Raw genomic sequence first — 19,514 nt, 5'->3', positions numbered from 1 at the left:
TCTAGTAGGTGGAACTGCATTTCGGGCATGCAAAAACATATGTGGCACATTTATGGGCCTTGTATCCTTGTGGAAGAAATGTTATAGAGCACCCCTGATGGCTCAGTGGGCAGATGTAGCACCTGATCTAGTGCTGGGCCAAACAGACCAGTAAGGCTATTTGTTAGCTGATTTCAACTGGGGTCGTGGAAGAAACACACTAAAATTGGCTTCAGTGCCCTTGGGCTAGGAGAGGAAAGAAAAACAGCTAGTGTCCTGCTCCAGATTTCTGTCAGGTGAACCCCTGCTGGAAAGTGCATCTCCAATGATGCATGATCCAAGGATCAGCTAGCAGTTGCTATTGAGACTTGCATATGAAAAATGACTTTTGGTTAGCGTGTTTGAATGAGTCATTACATTGTAGAGGACAGAGGGAGGGAGACTAAAGTGATTTTGTACTGTCACTGCTATGGTACTGGAGAATTGGGTTATGTTTTTTACGTATTAAAATTCAAGATCAGTGGCTGTAAGAATAAGTCTTCAGTATTCAAATTTCATTGAAGTAAAGTGAGGATATGTCTAAAGTACCAGTATCCTTTGTATGATATGGTGTACATCAGTGACTGAAAGCTTCACAATGTTATTTAGCAGTGTTTCTCCTCTTCCCCAAGCCTAGTGGTGCTGAAGCAGATTGTAACCCAGGGTTGAGATCAGAGAATCTAGCAAATACCAGTTATTGAACCCTGGATTTTCCTCGAAGTATGGTTCACTACTAAATCAGGTTGTCCATTTGCACTCTAAACATGTTCTTCGGTCATGTGCAACCATCCATGCTATAACATAGGTTCCAGTATTTTACTCTCTAATCTTGTACTTATAAAGATTTTTGTTTCCTGTCTGCTGTGTTGGACGAGTTCATTCAGTCTAATCTGGCATTACTTACTTTCTGCACAGAGTAAATCTACCATGTAGATCCTCCCTGATTGTTGGGTCAGGTTTTGTGTGTTTGTAACAATGATGGGGATTATCAGCAGCAGGTATTCATGTTCACTTTAGAAAGTGCAGTGTTCAGCCATTTCATATGCTACTTTGTCCCCTAAAGTGATTGAGTTATTGGAGGAATCAGCCTCTATCCACTTGCAATCTCTGTATGATAAGGAAAAGATATTTTGAAGTATTCTAGTGCACTTTTAAATCCAGTTAGCAATAGGGTAGTAGCAGATAATGTACACCATCTTGTTCAGTAGTGCAAGTTTCAGCATACAAGTATATATCTTGGCACATTAAGTGCTTAAAACAGTAACTGGTGTGCTGAAATATGGATAATTATACCTTCTGATTTCATTGTTGCACATAGATTATTAGTTTCACTTTGTTTTAATGTCTGTTAAAATTTTTAAAAAATCTTTTTCAGTTGTTGTTCTGTGATCCTCCTGACATCACAGCACCAGCTCTAACACAAAACAATGAAAGGTTCTGATGCTGAGCGAAACTGTGCAACTATCGTGGGCTTAACCACAGTTCTCAGCCAATCGGAATCCTCCTTTATCTAATTCAGAAATAAATGTTCAACTACCAGCAACCTACACGCATGGTAAGGAGCAACTCGAGCATTTACACGTTATCCATAATGAAATATGAAGCAGTATTCTAATGTGCTCAGCATACAGCTTTCTAGTGTCACTAATTCTTTTCTCCCCAGTATTAGTGACTTTTCTTGTCACTTGATTTAGGCAAGGTCTTCCATCATGAAATCTGTTCTTATCCCCTTTCTGTCAAATAATGTTAAAACAAAAAAATGCTGCCTTCATTAGATAATCAGCAGAGTTGAGCACATCTTGGAAGCCACTTACTAGTATTAGTTGTCACTAGGCTTGTTAGCATATTGATGCTAATATGCTTTATGGGGGAAAAATCATTTTAATGTATCAATATGCTTCTTATATGATGCTTTTAATTCAATTCTTCAGATTGATCCATTACAGCCGCCATCTGTAACAGACCAATACATTAGGGTCATAGTTCAAGTGCTTTCTCCAGACAACTCAAATTTGTACGACAAAAAATTCCATATTTCTGGGTATTTTCATAATTGGCATGCCGGTACTATAAAAAGTCAAAGCCACCATTATACTTCAAAATCCGAGTGAGAACTATTCTGACAGGTATCATATGAAGTAGCTATTGGGTCTTTGTGAGTTACAAAAGGTTAAGACTTGGTCTGATACCTATATTGCTACTTGAGCTTCATGTTCTTTCCACAACAGATCGATTGTGGTACACACTTAGAATTGAAGTGTGTTCACTCAGCCCAACAGCTATTCTATATGTAAAAATTAAGGACCCACAAATGTAAATTTTAACTTCATGCAGCATCATGAAAGGCATAAATTCAACCAAAGTTTTGTCACTTGAATCGCTAGAATCACATTTTAAACAGGTTATAATTACTGCCAAGAACACCAATTTCTACAGGTACCCCCAGTGGCTCACTGGGTATGTGAACACTGTTCATAATGTCATCAATAGGTGAAAAAAATCATTTTTTGTTGATTATGAATTTGTACCATCAGTGAAAGTTAAGATCTGTTGGTCTGCTACACACTAGTTGATCTCATTAGATCAATGGCACGATGACATATCCATAGCTTTGCTATGATGTAGATGTTTAAAATGCTTTTTGCATTGCCATTGAAATGCTTGAGAGTGTTGATGAATCCTACAAAGTGGTTACAGGCGTTTATGCACAAAACTAGCAAAAACAATAAGGGAGAGGAAAGATATGGTGTTGGAAATGCAGAATGTTACAAGAAACCAAAAGGAATGTCAGAAAGATGAAGTAACTTGTTCCAAATTTGAATGTCAGGAAATGAAGCTTTTTTAAAACAGTAACAACTTTCGCTGGCACTTTTTTAAAAACACACATTGCTTGTGCAGCAGTTTAGAAGATGAATACTGTGCTCCAAACGTTGAATGCAATTTTAAGCCGCATATTGCAATTACTGCATGTCTGCATAGCAGCTCACTAGATGTGAGTACGCTGTTCAAAATTTCATTAATAGTTTGAAAAAAAATTTACCGGTCAGTTTTTTCCAATGGTAGGGGTTATTAACCATCAAAGTTCAATTTTGTTGGTCTGCTTTTTAAAAAATCAAATGGAACTGCATTCACAGAGCTTTGGAATGTTCAGAATTTAGGACTAAAATGGTTTCCTTTTAAGGTGACTTGAATTTTAAATGTCAACTGTACAATATTTTCTGAGAATGTAGATGTGATAAATTTGGAAAGAGCCTGAATTTTTGAGGCTGATTGTTGTGCTTTGCATTAATTTCACTAATATTTTCCTGAATTAAATAAATCTTCTAAAGGCTAGAAATGTTCCAGTATCCTTGGTTCTAAATCAGTAACTTAAATAGTGTCTGTCTATTGAGATTTTATTTTAGTTAAACCCCATACCATGTGGCGAGTGAAATGTTGATTCAGCTCTTCTGCCAGCACATGCCTTTAAAGGACCACTCGCTAAAAATAGCCAGCAGTGAAGCACAAAAGAGGTTACATCGTCTGTTGATGGTGCTTTTGTGAAATGGCTGTGTATTATCGTTTAACATGGCAATGTAGCTTTTATTGACTTTGTAAAATAAAATATTGCATAAACATTACACAGCACTTCAGAATTTACAGAAAGCCTGGAAAGTTACAAGATAGCTGATGTAAGCATTCTCTTGAAATACTGGGAAGTACAGGAATGCTAATTCTTATAGACATGGAAATTTCACTACTGAGAGAAATTTAAAGGCTGAAGCTGGAGCTCTTGGGAAAAATACACATGGTTCGTCGAAGAGCTATGTTTATTTAGGGTTTAGCTTTCATACTGATAAACACAGCATATGTAGCACTAACTGTACTGAGGTCTTTATGCAAGAGAAGAATAAACGTAATATCTGCTTACGTGCCAATATTTATTTGAATTGGTTTCTTTAAGTAGGAGAAGTTGCTACCAAAATTAAGCTTTAAAAAGTTCAACTGATAATTTCAGGGGGTCAAAAATTCTAAGTTAAAAGTTTGTGTTTTTCTTTGGTTTGTGGGAGGAAAAGGAGTTGTTGTTGGCCTAATTACATTAAGCATATTCAAGGAACAGGACATGGCAGTACAGTTGCATGAATTCTCTGTCTGAACGTCTGTATCTCTCTCATGCAATAAAACTTGCATCTTAGCAATAAACATCATTTTATTGAACTGATGACCTGAAATTGATCTGGTTGCTATAAAACTGCAGAGATAGCAAGTCATTAACTGGAGTGGAAGGGATGAGTTTACATATGCTTAAGTTGCTACCAGTTCAAAGTCACAACTAATCCAAATTCTTTGAATCACGGTGGCAAATGATTTTTGTCCTTCAGTTTTTAACTGCAGTTGTTAATTTATACTTGAGTTAGATTTTCTTGTACTGCTGAAATGTTTAAACTACTGTATCAATAGCTGCAGTCAGATTATTAGGTGGCTGCTTAATTCAGATACAAGTCCAGTTCAATCAAGAACCTTTACTGGCAGACATGGTTGTAGCCATTTAATCAAGGTGACAGTGTGTTCTACTCGTCATTTGGGAAGAGTGAAAATGCATTGTATTCGCTGCCACTATACTCAGATTCTAGCTGTTACTCCATTTTATGTATTTGCATTATGAATTTGCACCACACTAGTAGCAGTGAAAATGTTACTCTGAAGTCCAATGAAAATAATTCTTGCTGTATGAAATAACTCTGGGCATATCTCTATGAACCATGGGAATCTCAATCCCTGAACATTAATAGAATACAATTTTAACTGACCAAATATAAACTAAGGTGAATTAGTCAGCCCTGAGTGCGACTACATGAAAAGCTATCCTTGCTTTTTTTGAAATGTTAAACTTTCCAATGTTATATCTTGCTTTCCACTGACATATGAAAACTTTTATGGGGGCAGGGGAGGAGAATGTATTAAATTGATCATTTCTATCCACAATGAGGTTCATTTGTTAGTCTTCGAGTATATGTATTGGGGGTGAAAATAGTGCATAGGAAAGTTGGGATGCCGACAAATTTCAATCAAATGTCACAGACTAACATAAAGTATTCACAAATGGAGAGCTCGGCAAAATGTGCATTGGTTTGTTTTGCTGACTTTCAGAGACCTGAGGGGATGGTGCAGCATGGAACTGGGCAGGCCTGTTGCAAATAGCTCAAAATGTGAAATATTAATATTTGACTTGAAATTTTTTGGTAAATCAAATTCTGATGACTGCTATTGAAATTTCACTTGTATAGCAGTTAAATAGCACGTATTTATTTTAGGAATTTGCTAAGGAATCACCCTACCTAAACAAAGCACCTGCTCACGGAGTCATGTCTGGAATCAGGAACTCACGAGGAGGGGCAGAAACAGAAACCCACATCTTACCACTTTGTACCTATACACTGCATTGCTTGTTAGTAAAGTGTATTAAAATGGCTCTACAAACTCTTATGAAAACATTTTACATTGTTATACTGCTTCATTACCCAAGAGGGGAGGGAAGAGAATGTTGGCCCAAGCCACGCATGTGTACTTCTCAACTATTAATTTTCAGAGTGTTACTGGTAAAAGTTGGGATATGGTGTGAGCAGAGAAATAGAAAAGTGTAAATAGCTTTCAAGAGTTACACTTTTCATATAAAACACCTAGAACTTTCTCAGCAATTCAAATGGAAACAATAAATATTCTGTCATAATTATATAATGGTGATTAATAGAACTCAAGTCTACATTTTGTGATTTGATCAGCATTTTGTGCTTCAGTTGTTAAAGGATATATAAAATGTCTAACTATCCTTTCTGGCACATAAACATTTTATATAATACTCCAATGAAAACTGAGGTTAAAATCATCTTGAAAGTAGTTAATAAGATGCATGTAATTTTAATTTTGGTGAATGCTTAACTAAGTGCAATTATTAACATTAAAAATATTTAGTTGTAGCTATTTTAAAAGCTGTAACATTTTACTGCATTTACTGTTCTGCAGTAAACAGAGAAAACCCAAAATGCAATTACTGCATTTAAACAACTCTCTATATGCCTTCTTTTAAGCCGTGTGTTTTCCTTATCTGAAAAAGGCATAACACACGTCAATGCTACGCTTTAGGAAGCCTTTTTGAATTGGACTTGAGTAGCTCTCACCATAATTACCCATTCTTCTCTATATAGACAGGCTGTATCGGTTCCAGATACTCTAGATGCTAAGATTAGGTACTCATTTGTGAGGAATCATGGATAAAACCTTTGCATTAAAGTATTTTGTAGTACATCAGTAAATCTGCCAGTTGACTATGTTGACTGTAGCAATTTTCAGAAGTGAAGCACAGTAATAACCCATCATTAACAATCTTGGCATCTGTGCTGCCAGATCTATGTAATTCCGCTTCAGCATAGGTAGTGAACAAGAACAGGATTTATTTTTTTGACCCTTAAGTGGTGAGTTTCCTGATACTGTCTGAGGTTTCTGTGAAGGAGCTTTTTTTTTTCCACAGTTGAAATAAATTTTTTGACTTATCTGTGTGAGTGATCCTGATCTGTTTGAATATGTTTGCTGGGCTGGATCGTCCAGCCATCGAGACAAAGGAGTTTCGCATAGAGAGGACAGGACAGCATTTTATTATGCTGTGCAACCTATTTCCATATCTTGATGATAGACCCTATTAACTTTAGCTTTGGTTGGACAGCTATTAAAGTTTTCTTACTATTGTAGCTGAACGTGCCTTGGACACCATGAACTTTGATGTCATCAAGGGGAAACCAATCCGAATCATGTGGTCACAGCGTGACCCATCACTGAGGAAATCGGGTGTAGGTAATGTGTTCATCAAGAACCTGGACAAATCCATTGACAACAAGGCTTTATATGACACCTTCTCAGCATTTGGAAACATCTTATCTTGTAAGGTGGGTTTGCAACCACGACAGAATGAGAGCTAATCTTAGACTTGTCACTAATATAATATTAAATAAAAACAGAAACTGCTGGAAATACTCAGCAGGTCTGGCAGCATCTGCGGAGAGAGAAGCAGAGTTAACGTTTCAGGTCAGTGACCTTTCATCAGAACTGACAAAGTTTAGAAATAATAGGTTTTAGGCAAGTGAAACGGGGGTGGGGGGTGGTGCGGAGAGAAGAAAAGGGACGGTGTGTGATAGGGCAGAGGGCAGGAGACATTAACTGACGAGGTCATGTGGGCAAGGACAAAGGGATGTGCTAATGGTGTGGTGAAAGACAAAGCATTAGGCCATAGAGAGTGTTAATAACAGAATAATGAACCACTGTCCAAAAGCACAAACATGAAAAACCAAATTTAAGGAAGGCACATGGTACAAAAAATGCTAAAAATAAAATAATGAAAAGGTCCAGTCATGCTATGAAATTATTGAACTCTATGTTCAGTCCGGAAGGCTGTAGAGTGCCTAATCGGAAAATGAGGTGCTGTTCCTCGAGCTTGAGTTGATGTTCGCTGGAACACTGCGGCAGGTGAAAGACAGAAATGTGGGCTTGGGAGCAGGGTGGTGAATTAAAATGGCAAGCAGCCGGAAGCTCGGGGTCATGCTCTTGGATTGAGCGGAGGGGTACTCCATCCCCCACCAGGACAGTCTGAGGGCTCTCCACCTCTTCCTTGAACAGAGGCCCAACCAGTCCCCATCCACCACCACCCTCCTCCGTCTGGCCGAACTGGAAAATTTCATCAACTTTGCTTCAAATTTTCAGCCTTCTCTCACCTTTACATTGTCCATCTCCAACACTTCCCTTCTCTTTCTCGACTCCATCACTGGTGATAAACTGTTCACTAATATACATAATAAGCCCACCACCTCCCACAGCTAACTTGGCTGCACTTCCTTACACCTTGCTTCCTGTAAGGACTCCATTCCATTCTCCCAGTTTCTCCGTCTCCGACGCATCTGTTCTGATGATGCAACCTCCCACAACAGTGCTTCTGATATAGCTTCCTCAACTGAGGATTCCCCACCCCCACCCCCCCCCCCCCCCCCAACTCCACTGTGGTTGAAAGGGCCCTCAACCGTGTCCAACTCATTTCCCGCACTTCTGCCCTCACACCTTCCCCTCCCTCCTAGAACCGCGACAGGGTTCCTGTTATCCTCACTTTCCACCCCACAAACCTACACATCCAAAGGATCATCCTCCGCTATTTCCACCACCTCCAGCGTGATGCCGCCACCAAACGCATCTTCTCCTCCCCGCCCCTGTCAGCATTCCGAAGGGATCATTCCCTCTGCAACACCCTGGTCCACTCCTCCATTACCCCTGACACCTTGTCCCATTCCCAAAGCACCTTCTCATGCAATTGCAGGAGGTGTAATACCTACCCTTTTACCTCCTCTCCTCACCATTCAAGGCCCCAAACACTCAGATGAAGCAGCGATTTACTTGTACTTCTTTCAATTTAATATACTGTATTTGCTGCTCACAATGCGGTCGCCTCTACATTGGGGAGACCAAACCCAGATTCGGTGACTGCTTTGCGGATCACCTCCGCTCAGTCTGCAAGCATGACCCTGAGTTTCTGGTTGCTTGCCATTTCAATTCGCCACCTTCTCCCATGTCTGCATTTCTGTGCTTGGCCTGCTGCAATGTTTCAGAGAACCTCAACGCAAGTTCGAGGAACAGCACCTTATTTTCCGATTAGGCACTCTACAGGCCTTCCGGACTGAACATTGAGTTCAATAATTTCAGAGTATGACCGGCCCTTTTTATTATTATTTTATTTGTTTTATCATTTTTTTAACCATGTGCCTTCCTTAAACTTGGTTTTTCATATTTGTGCTTTTGGACAGAGCTGTTCATTATTCTGTCATGAACATTCTCTGGTTTAATGCTTTGTCTTTCACCACACCAGTAGCACAGTCCTTTTGTATTTGCCCCATGACCTCCTTGTCAGTTAATGTCTCCTGCCCTCTGCCCTATCACACACCTCCCCTTTTGTTCTCTTCTCCCCCACCACCCCTGCTTCACTTGCTTAAAACCTATTACATTTCTAACCTTTGCCAGTTCTGATGAAAGATTGCAGACCTGAAACGTTAACTCTGCTTCTCTCTCCGCAGATGCTGCTAGACCTGCTGAGTATTTTCAGCACTTTGTTTTTATTTCAGATTTCTAAAATCCGCAGTATTTTGCTTTTATTTTAGACTTGTCTGTATCCTTTTGCTCCCTGATGCAATAACCACCTTGAGTTTGTATGTATTGGAGATCTGATGACATCAGAAAGCCACAGCAGTCTTTTAGGAGACTTTGGCCGCAGGGTACATGATGTGCTGGAACTTTTGGAAGGCAGCTTGCCATAGTACCTTAGTACCAGTGAAATGAATGCTCCAATTACAAACACTAGCCCAAAGAAAAGTCCATTATTTCCATGGGCTCGATTTTGCTGAAGAAATTATGGTGTCTGAACGATGCTTGCCATTATTAATGCACGAATTGACCAGCAACTTGCAACAAGTGAGAGGTATCCTGTGAATTGCCAGAAGTTGCGGGCCGATTTTGTGCCACTCTGCCGTAACTTACATGAAAACAGCATGTCGCCTGTAACCTCCCTGTGATTTTCATGAAGTTGCTGTATTTTTATGTAATCGTCCATTAAACTGGCCATGAAAAGTTAAGTCTATTAATTTATCAGCGTAAGTACCCTTTTAATGATGTGATGACTGCTAGTCAACTGCTTGTCCAGAAAGTAACCAATTATAAATGTGGAGCCTAATTCCTTGAGGTTGTGAATTGTTTCTTTTAAAAATGCGAGTTTTTTTTCTTACTTTTCCTTTCTGTCTTTTTATCTCAATCTGATCTTTCTTTCACTCTATTTCACTTTCTGTACCCAATTTGGCATTGAATTCATCACTCCAATTCACCCTACTCCTTAGTCCTTCCTCTGTTTAATTCTCAATCTTTTAATTGTATTGGTTGAGAAGATGCACCATTTGTCCCATTGTTCACCAAGCACCCAGATGCCCAGTGACCCTCACTGCATTGTTATCAGCTTGCCCTTTCAGCAGCTTTTTGGGCAAAGTTTTTTAAAACCTAAATATGCAATTGTAAGTCTAACTAATGGGGTACGCTGTAAGATGCCCTGCTCCAGCAAAATATGTCCCAATAAGTTTTCTTAGCATTTGTATAGATTTGTTTTGGAGGCTAAAATGCATTCCTTGCTTTAATTTATCAAGTGCATGGTACTGGAGGTGAACTATCAAGTTTTCGGCCTTTGTCCAGGTCCTAATGCCTTTTGCATTTGGCCTGTGTTTTTAAAGGCATGTCTACAGTAGAACCATTTAGTTCTCATTAAAAACACATGAAAGTATAGTGCAAGTTCAGGCTACTCAGAAACACTGTTATTTCTTCTCTTTAGGTGGTATGTGATGAAAATGGCTCCAAAGGATATGCATTTGTTCACTTTGAGACTCAGGATGCTGCAGATAGAGCTATTGAGAAAATGAATGGCATGTTGCTTAATGACCGGAAAGTGTGAGTACTTTTATGCTGTAGCTGTTTAAATCATGGTTGTAATGTGTGTGCTGCTGGACTTTGGACAGTGTTGCTGACATCTTGTATTAAATAGTTAATTGGTTGTATTCCATTCTGGGATATGAATTTGTTTCAAATTTATATATAGCTATGTTTGTCTGTAGGATAAAGCTGTTAACATTTCCACATGGAGATTTAATTGTATCATTTTAATAAAGTGATTTTAATTTGGGTCAATTCAACTAAACAGTACATTTTAAATGAAAGGATTTTTAAATTCAGTTAGAATTCCTTTCCCCCCCCCCCCCCCCCCCCATTCTTTCTGCTTCCCAACTGTTTTCCTCTGTTTAAACATCACTTTTTTTTCTTTATTTATATTTGTTCTTTAGCTTTTTTAAGACAGCTTAAAGCACTGTCCTTTTGTCTGATCCCTCATGGATTTTACTGCCCGTTTTTCAGTTATTCAAGGCCTAGAATTAGAAGTAAATGATATTTCATGGGTTTTTTTTTCTGGCATTAGAGAGGAATGCCGCTGTTGACAAGTTAGCTGTCAGTCTTCAGTTACATGAACAAGATAACTGGTCCATGGATCACAAAAAGTTAAAGGTGTTTTGGCAAAACATTGTAAAGTGGGTTAACTATACACAAGTTCATCTTTCCCTTCCAAGTGCTTGCATTTACAAGTTCAATAATGGATCAATTGCTGGCTGACTCAGATCAGACTCTAATGAAGCACCACTTTTTCATTTTGGAGTGTATTGGAATCTTCTAACTGAATAAATTTTCCCTTAAATGAATAAAGGTTCATTAACTGCTACTGTAGCAGCCTTACATTTTGTGAATTTGAGTCTCCTTGGTGATGCCCAAGTTCACAATTAAATACCTGTTTAAGCAGGTATAAGCACCACACAGAGACTAGTATGAAGTGTGGCATATCCAACAAAGCTGGGATGATTTAATAAAATTAACAGATATAGAAGCATGTAGTGTAAATGCTATACAGTGTAATTCCTTCATCTTGGACTCCAATATTTTCATTGGGGTTTTAACCTGAGAATTCAGTTTAGATTTTATAACTTACATTTCTTTTTATCCTAAAATATATTTTTGGTAATTTTTCATCTACAGAGTTAAAGTTAGTGGAAAATAATAGCAAATAGAAAAGTAGTGATATCAGCCAACTAATATATTAAACGATTTCAGATTCACTATATCATACAAAGATCAATAGTAGGCTAACAAAATATAACAATGAAATATGCTGCCAGTCCACATCTGTGGCCTAGTAGGACCTGACCCTGTGGCACAATACTTGCCTCCAACTTTTATATTTTCTGCTGAGTAGCCCACAGTCCCTCCATATGAATGCACAATATGATTGCAAGTGCACAGAGGGCTAGCTGTTCAAGCTTATTGTTGCTTCATACATCTCCAAGGATAAAAGTAAGCTTTTTAAATTAACTGATTTTGAGCACATCATAGTAATTTTATCCATTCAAGAAGTTATCGGCCACAACAAAACTTAACATGATCAACTTGTCTGTTGGGATATAAACCTCAATAATACCAAACACACATGAGTATGGCCTGCTAAGGTGAGAAAAATGACCACTTGCACCAAAATGGATTTTCTTTGGGAGCCTCCTGTAGCAAACTTCAGAAATTCTCCTCATTTTGCCCATGTGTACAACCTATTCATGATATTTTGTTGAGCACTCTCTGCCCTAAAACACTAATAGCAAGGAGCTGATAATATCTCCAACTAGAATAATTTTCACAGAAGTGTTCAGTTCTAGGGGAAGGATAGTGGTCCATTCAGCATGTCTCTTATATAATACTAATTTTTCATCTTTATGACTGTACAGCTTTAGGATTAAGAAAGCAATACTATTTTCTATTTGTGTGAACATAAGAAATAGGAGCAGGAGTAGGCCATTCGGCCCTGGAGCCTGCTCCGCCATTCAATAAGATCATGACTGATCTCATTGTGACCTTAACTCCACTTTCCTGCCTGCACCCCCCTCCCCCAATAACTCTTGACTCCCTTGTAGATCAAAAATCTGTCGAATTTAGCCTTGAATATATTCAATGGCCCAGTCTCCACTGCTCTCTGGGGAAGAGAATTCCAAAGATTAATGTCCCTTTGAGAAAAGAAATTCCTCCTCATCTCCACCTTAAATGGGAGGCCCCTTATTTTGAGACTGTGCCCCTTAGTTCTAGATTCCCCCACAAGGGGAAACATCGTCTCAGCATCTACCCTGTCAAGTCCCTTCAGAATATTATATGTTTCAATAAGATTACCTTTCAATCTTCTAAACTCCACTGTAGCTCTCGCCAACGCCCTGTACAGTTGGAGCAAGACTTCCCTATTTTTATACTCCATCCCCCTTGCAATAAAGGCCAACATTCCATTTGCCTTCCTAATTAATGGCTGTACCTGCATGCTAACCTTTTGTTCCTTCTGTACTGCAGCATTCTGCAGTCTCTCTCCATGTAAATAATGTTCTGCTTTTCTATCCTCACCAAAGTGAAAGTTCAATTATGCTTATTGTGAGGAAGAATGAAATGGTATTTCATGGAGGAAAAGAAAGGGAATGAGGTTGTACTGAGCAGTTCAGTTGAGGCCTAAGCCATCAAAATATTGCAAACTAAATCACAGTTATTTGTGTATTTTCAAAAAAAAATCTGACCTTAAGGACCATAATCAATTTTCAATTTATGGATCATGGAAGCTTTTGCTTGATTTTTGAATTTCATTAAATATTGTATAACTTTTTAATTTAGATTTGTCGGTCGTTTTAAGTCTCGCAAAGAGAGGGAGGCTGAACTTGGTGCAAAAGCAAAAGAATTTACTAATGTTTACATAAAGAACTTTGGTGATGATATGGATGATGAACGACTCAAAGAAATGTTTGATAAATTTGGTGAGTGGAACTCTGCTACAAGTGTGGCTTGAGATGGAGATAGTATGAACTGGTGGTGCTGTATTTTGTTTTCAATCCCATAAGTGAGGTGATATTACCGACAATGCTGTCCTCTGCAGGACTGTGTCCAAGTGTCTTGGGTAGTATTTTCATTTATCTTTCAAGCTATTATATTTTAAGTTATCTTTAAATTTTCAAGCTCCCAGCACAGTGTTGGAGCATTCTTTCGTGCCAATTTAATGACCTGAATTTTTCTTATTATAATTAAATCTTCTCAGTGGTCGATTTGCTCAATCTTGAGAATTCCTGATCAGTGCTTTGGATGATGCTGAATGAGGCCAGATGCATTTTTGTACAGAAAATGGATGTTTGACGCCTTCCATATGCCTCCTAGTGAGCAGCACTGACTGAAGCGGAACTGAATTTAACTTGGTGCAGAACATTATTGGAGAGAATATTGACATTCCTTCTTCAAAGAAAACCATGGAATGATCTCTCTTTTTATGGAAGCATTCTGTGTTCACTTCAGTAAATTATATATACATAGAATCATAGAATGGTTACAGCACAGAAGAAAGCCATTCAGCCCATCGTGTCTGTGTAGGCTCTCTGAGAGCAACTCAGCTAGTCCCACTCCCCTGCCATTTCCCCGCAGTCATGCAAATCTTTTCTCTTCAGATAATTATCCTGTTCCCTTTTGAAAGCCACAATTGAATCTGCCTCCAGGCAGTGCAGCCCAGATCCTAACTACTCGCTGTGTGAAAAAGTTTCCTCATGTTGCCTCTGGTTCTTTTGCCAATCTTTTTAAATCTGCGTCCTCGGGTTCTCCACCCTTCCACCAACGGGAACAGTTTCTCCCTGTCTGCTCTTCTCAGACCCCTCATGATTTTGAACACTTCTATCAAATCTCTCAACCTTCTGTTCTCTAAGGAGAGCAGTCCCAGCTTCACCAATCTATCCCTGTAACTGGAGCCTCATCCCGGAGACCATTCCTGCACCCTCTCCAATGCCTTCACATCCTTCCTCAATTGTGGGGCTCAGAATTGGACACGAGTTGAGGCCAAACCAGTGTTTTATAAAGGTTCACCATAACTTCCTTGCTTTTCCACTCTATAGCTGGAATTTTATTAGTGTGGCAGGAGTCCCGATGACGGGCTCGAAAGCAGGGGGCAACCCCGCCTCGTCCTTTTGTGGAGCCTCGCCCGCATTTATTGGCCATCTGACAACGGATTAGTTGACGTTGGGGCTCCCGTCCCTTTAAATGATTAGCTCCTACCCCAGGAGCTGCTGGCCAATTGGAGGGCCGGCAGCTCAGCCGTCTCAGCAGTGCCACCGGGAGTGGTAGGTGCTGCTATGACTGCGGCTGAATGAAAGGATGGCATGGAAGAAGGCCGCCCTCCCAACCAGGTAAGTGGGGACGCCGGGGCAAGTCAGTAACGGTTGGTGAAGGTGGGGTTTCCATGTGGTGGCCATTGTTGCTGTGGGGCCCCCCCTTGTGGGCCACAGAGTGCCCGAATAGGTGGCCCTTCATCCCAGGCCCGGAGGCTGCCAGGGTTTACCAGGCGGCCTATCCACAAGGCAGAGGGCCCACTCGCCGCTGGTAAAATGCCAGCAGCAGTGGGAAGAGGCCCTTAATTGGCCACTAAAGAGGCTCATTTGGCCTCTGGGCAGAAGGGTGTTGTCCACCTTCCATCTTGCCCGCTGCTGGTACAATGCCATAATGGCGGGAAGATGACGGGCATTCTCTCCCCCCCCAACCTTCCCTCGCCGTTTTACAGGCCTCCCAGCCCATCTCCAGAGGGCTGGTATAATCCACCTTGATGCCTCTATTTATAAAGCACAGGGTTCCGTATGCCTTATTAGCTGCTTTCTCAACCTGTCCTGCCATCTTCAATGATTTGTGCACATTTACCCCCAGGTCCCACTGCTCCTGAACCCCCTTTAGAACTGTATCCTTTATATTGCCTTTCCTCACCAAAATATATCACTTCACATTTCTTTGCATTAAATGTCATTTGCCGTATGTCTACCCATTCCACCAGCCTGTTTATGTCCTCTTGAAGACTATCGCTATCCTCCTCACAGTTCGTAATACTCAAAAGTTTTATACAGTGAGTGTATTTGTTGTAAATGGGGAGAGTGATAAATGCCCAATTTTAATGATTGAACTTTCATTTTGAAACAGTTACAGGATTGTGGAATGAAACTTCCATGCAATATTCAGCTTGCACATTATTGTTGCTTCCTTTATTTTTTTTCTCAAGATTCATCCTCACTCAGGCAGTTGGAAAATCTATGCTGCATTAAGATTTGAACAGTTTCAGTATTATTGGCGACAGTATTTATCCTTTTCAACACTGGTAGAATTTAAATGCAATCGTTACAATTTTTCAGTTTACTTTGAGAATAGAATAAGCAAGTGACTTTTATGCTTCTACACTTGCCACCATCACAGCTTTGGCGCTTTTAGGGGGGATTCTGACTTAGAGGCGTTCAGTCATAATCCCACAGATGGTATCTTCGCACAATTGGCTCCTCAGCCAAGCACATACACCAAATGTCTGAACCTGCGGTTCCTCTCGTACTGAGCAGGATTACTATTGCAACATCAATTCATCTGTAGGGTAAAACTAACCTGTCTCACGATGGTCTAATCCCAGCTAACGTTCCCTATTAGTGGGTGAACAAATACAAAATAAAGGCCCAGCCTCCACAAGAAGCCAAGTTTGCAGTCCAATAATGTTTTAGAAATAGTTTGTGTGTCACTTCAAAATAGTCTGGAGAAAATGTCATTAAATGGAGAGTTTTAAGCACGCTCCCCTCTGATCCATCATGCCAGCTGTTTTAAGCATGCTCCCCTCTGATCCATCATGCCAGCTGTTTTAAGCACGCTCCCCTCTGATCCGTCGTGCCAGCTGGATGTCTTTGGGCATAATGGTCACTCTTGGCATGGATAGCACACAGGTTGGTGTCCTCAAACAGACCAACCAAATAGGCCAACCAAAAAGGGATTCTGTAGTGATGAAATTGATTAATATGACACCCTGAATGACGAATAGATAGTGCCAAACAAAGGATTGCACACAAAATGTGAAGACTTGTTTTAACTGAAGAGAACTAAAGAAAATTCTGTATCTTTGCAACATTATCCTCTTATTGAAATGAATGGGATCAATCTAAATGTTGACATACAAGTGCTCTGAGGATGCAAGCATGCCTAACTTTTTCAGATAAAGTAATTGCATTCTACCTTTTAAGAGGCCCAGAGATTTAGGGTGCCTTTTGGAGGGGACACGGAGCTTATATACTGCAGTAGCAACAAAGAAAATAGACTGCAAAATGGATTACAGATGTTAAATCACCAGAGTACAGAGAGCGGAAAGGGTGGGGAGCACAAATCTTCTTCTACTCCAGAAGGGAGCGCTTATGCTACTTCTGTAAAGGAACGCTATTTCTATTTGCTGCTTAGTTAGTTTCATATCTCCTGATATTCATCTATTCTTTTTCTGTTTCTCTTTGCCTTCTTAGGCAAAACCCTCAGTGTCAAAGTAATGACAGATCCAAACGGAAAGTGCAAAGGCTTTGGCTTTGTTAGCTATGAAAAACATGAAGATGCTTCCAAGGTGTGTATGGTGGTTCACAGAAGCTTTTTAACCTTTTGGTCCAGTATGGAAATGGATCAGAACTGATTTTCTTTTTTGTACGCACTTGGTATGTAGCTATTTTGAATGCCAGTTTAACGCGACAAAATTAATCAGTTAACAAAATGAAGAACACTGAGAAACTGAATTGCCCCAAACTCCTAAAAGTTTACTTTGGAAATTTTATTCTGGTCAGCTGAAAGAAATTGATGTAAAAGTGAGGCTTTCCAAGATCTGCATTTTCTCAACAACTTGTTTTTCCAAATAGAATTTGAGCTGTTTTGAGAACTTCTGGTTCTGATAAATTTATGAATTACGTTCAGTGATACAAATGCTGAATTTAAAAATGGATTTTGGAATGCAAAGTGAACATTTATTGATGGAGAGAAATGCTAACAATTCTGCCTTAATGAGTGCCACATGTAATAATGGAAAAGAACAGCTAAAGTTGAGTGAGACAGCCTGAACTGTAAACACATTGTACCATTAAATTTTATGAGCATTATCTGATTTGAAAGCAAAGGCAAACAATGCAGTACAAACAAGATTGCTACTAGAATGTGACCTAGTTCAAGGATGTCAGTCTTAATTTGATATTGAGTCGTATATAAAATGATCTGAAACACCAGGGTCAGTCAAATGATGCTTTGCTACAGAAGTAAAGGCACTACATAAACCGTTTGGTTTGTTTTTACAATTTCACAGAAAGTAATTTTCTTCTGTTATCCTCAGTTCAATATTTGTCTTCCTAAACGCTATAACTCTTTGCTGTAGAAGCTTCTTGTTGCCGAATACTGTTCTGTCTAACTTGGTGTCCTACCTTTACAGTTTTGATGGGGAAGGCAGAGGAAGTTGTGCATGGTGTGTGACTAGACCACCATCTACAGCCAATAAACTTAAAAATAATATATTCTGGAGTTTTTTTTAACTGTATGGTGGAAGGACTGTCTTACATTTTACAATATGATTTTTTGCAATTCAGTGTCTTAGAAAGAGATCTTTCAAAAAAGCTGTCTTGACTATAAGAATGGCAAATGCTAACTATTTTATTACTGTCACATTGAATTAGGAGTAAGTCATTTACGTTGAGAACAGGGGCACACTGCCACTGTAATTTGACTCACATCCAAATAACTAGTTAAAGCTTAAAAAAAATCCACCAGTTGTAGTTGCAAGTGTAACTTTCAGCTTTTGTGTAAAACATGAATATTTCATTTATTTTGATGCACAGTGCAATTATTTAATTATAAAAGCTAACTTCTAAGTTTTTGAAAAGTTTATAAATATTCATTAAGTAGCTGAGCCATGCATTGAGGTCTTGGGTCAAATTCTTGTGCTGTGCTAAGTCAGCTAATTTCAGCTAAGGCAGTAGTCAGATGCAACAATTGACTTTAGTGCCCCTTTATTTGGGAGGCATTTACCTTCCCGGAGAGGAGCGGACCTGCGGGAAGAACGTGGAGCAAGGAGCGGATAAATAGAGCCAGAGGATCACGGCCTAGAGCACTTACCTTCCGGGAAAGCAGCGGACCTGCGGGAAGAACACGGAGCGAGGGGTGGATAACTATAGAGCCCGAGGATTGCAGCCTAGAGCACTTACCTTCCAGGAGAGCAGCAGAGAGGAGTCCAGGTGCGCTGGAGTTTGAAAACAAAGTGAGCAGTGCCGTCACAGGAAAGCTGCAAGGTGATGGGTTGATAGCTGGGTTAGTACACTAGTGTTAGGGTGTGTGTAAAAATAGCTTAATAATAAGGAACAGGTGAGTAGCTGGGGGTTTTTTTTGAGTATGGTTTATTTTAACTAGTGAACTTAGATTTTTAGTAGGATTTATCATTACGAGTAAGGTTTTATTAATAATTCTAAGGAGTTGTAGTATTGGTAAGATTTCTTTTTTCTTAGCAGTAGCAAAGGGTCAACTAATAAATAAAGAAATGGCAGAGTTGCTTCAACCTCATGAGTGCACCTCCTGTGCTATGTGGGAGCTCTAGGATGCTTCCCGGATCCTGGAGAACCATTTGTGCAGAAAGTGTTGTCAATTGAAGCAACTTGAGCTCCTGGTTTTGGAACTTGAGCGGCAGCTGGCGACACTGGTGCATTCATGAGGATAGGAGCTACGTGGCTAGCACGTTTATAGATGTGGTCACCCCACAGCTTAAGAGTAGACAGGGAGAGAGGGAATGGGTGACCACCAGACAGTCAAAAAGAATCAGGCAGGTAGTGCAGGAGACCCCTGAGTGCATCTCACTCTCCAACAGGTATTCTGTTCTGAATACTGAGGAAAGTGATGCTTCACCTGGGGAGTGCAGCCAGAGCCAAGTCCATGGCACCATGGGTGGCTCGGCTGCACGGGGGTGGGGGGGGTGGTGGTACAGGGAAGACTGGAAGAGCCATAGTGATAGGTGATTCAATAGTCAAGGGAATAGACAGGCGTTTCTGTGG

General features: G+C 39.9%; 1 protein-coding gene across 6 annotated transcripts in view; it reads left to right on the top strand.

Annotated features, from left to right (window-relative positions):
* pabpc4 (poly(A) binding protein, cytoplasmic 4 (inducible form)) overlaps positions 1 to 19,514 on the top strand; it is a 50,708-nt gene that overhangs the window by 1,304 nt on the left and 29,890 nt on the right. For 2 of the 6 annotated variants that reach the window (XR_010968904.1, XM_068011394.1), the window contains exons 2-5: positions 6,745 to 6,938; positions 10,400 to 10,515; positions 13,300 to 13,439; positions 16,968 to 17,062. Coding sequence is in view for 3 of the 6 variants with exons in the window: in XM_068011394.1 (XP_067867495.1) it covers positions 6,745 to 6,938; positions 10,400 to 10,515; positions 13,300 to 13,439; positions 16,968 to 17,062 (545 nt within the window). In the remaining 3 variants the exon portion in view is untranslated. Of the gene's footprint in view, positions 1 to 1,393; positions 1,574 to 6,744; positions 6,939 to 10,399; positions 10,516 to 13,299; positions 13,440 to 16,967; positions 17,063 to 19,514 lie in introns of all 6 variants that reach the window. The other 4 variants (XR_010968905.1, XR_010968906.1, XM_068011395.1 and 1 more) reach the window with 3 other exon arrangements.

Source organism: Heterodontus francisci, chromosome 31 (genome assembly GCF_036365525.1).
Source record: "Heterodontus francisci isolate sHetFra1 chromosome 31, sHetFra1.hap1, whole genome shotgun sequence".
NCBI lineage: Eukaryota > Metazoa > Chordata > Chondrichthyes > Heterodontiformes > Heterodontidae > Heterodontus > Heterodontus francisci.
The sequence above is the reverse complement of the archived record's forward strand: the minus strand, read 5'-3'. Positions and strand labels throughout refer to the sequence as shown.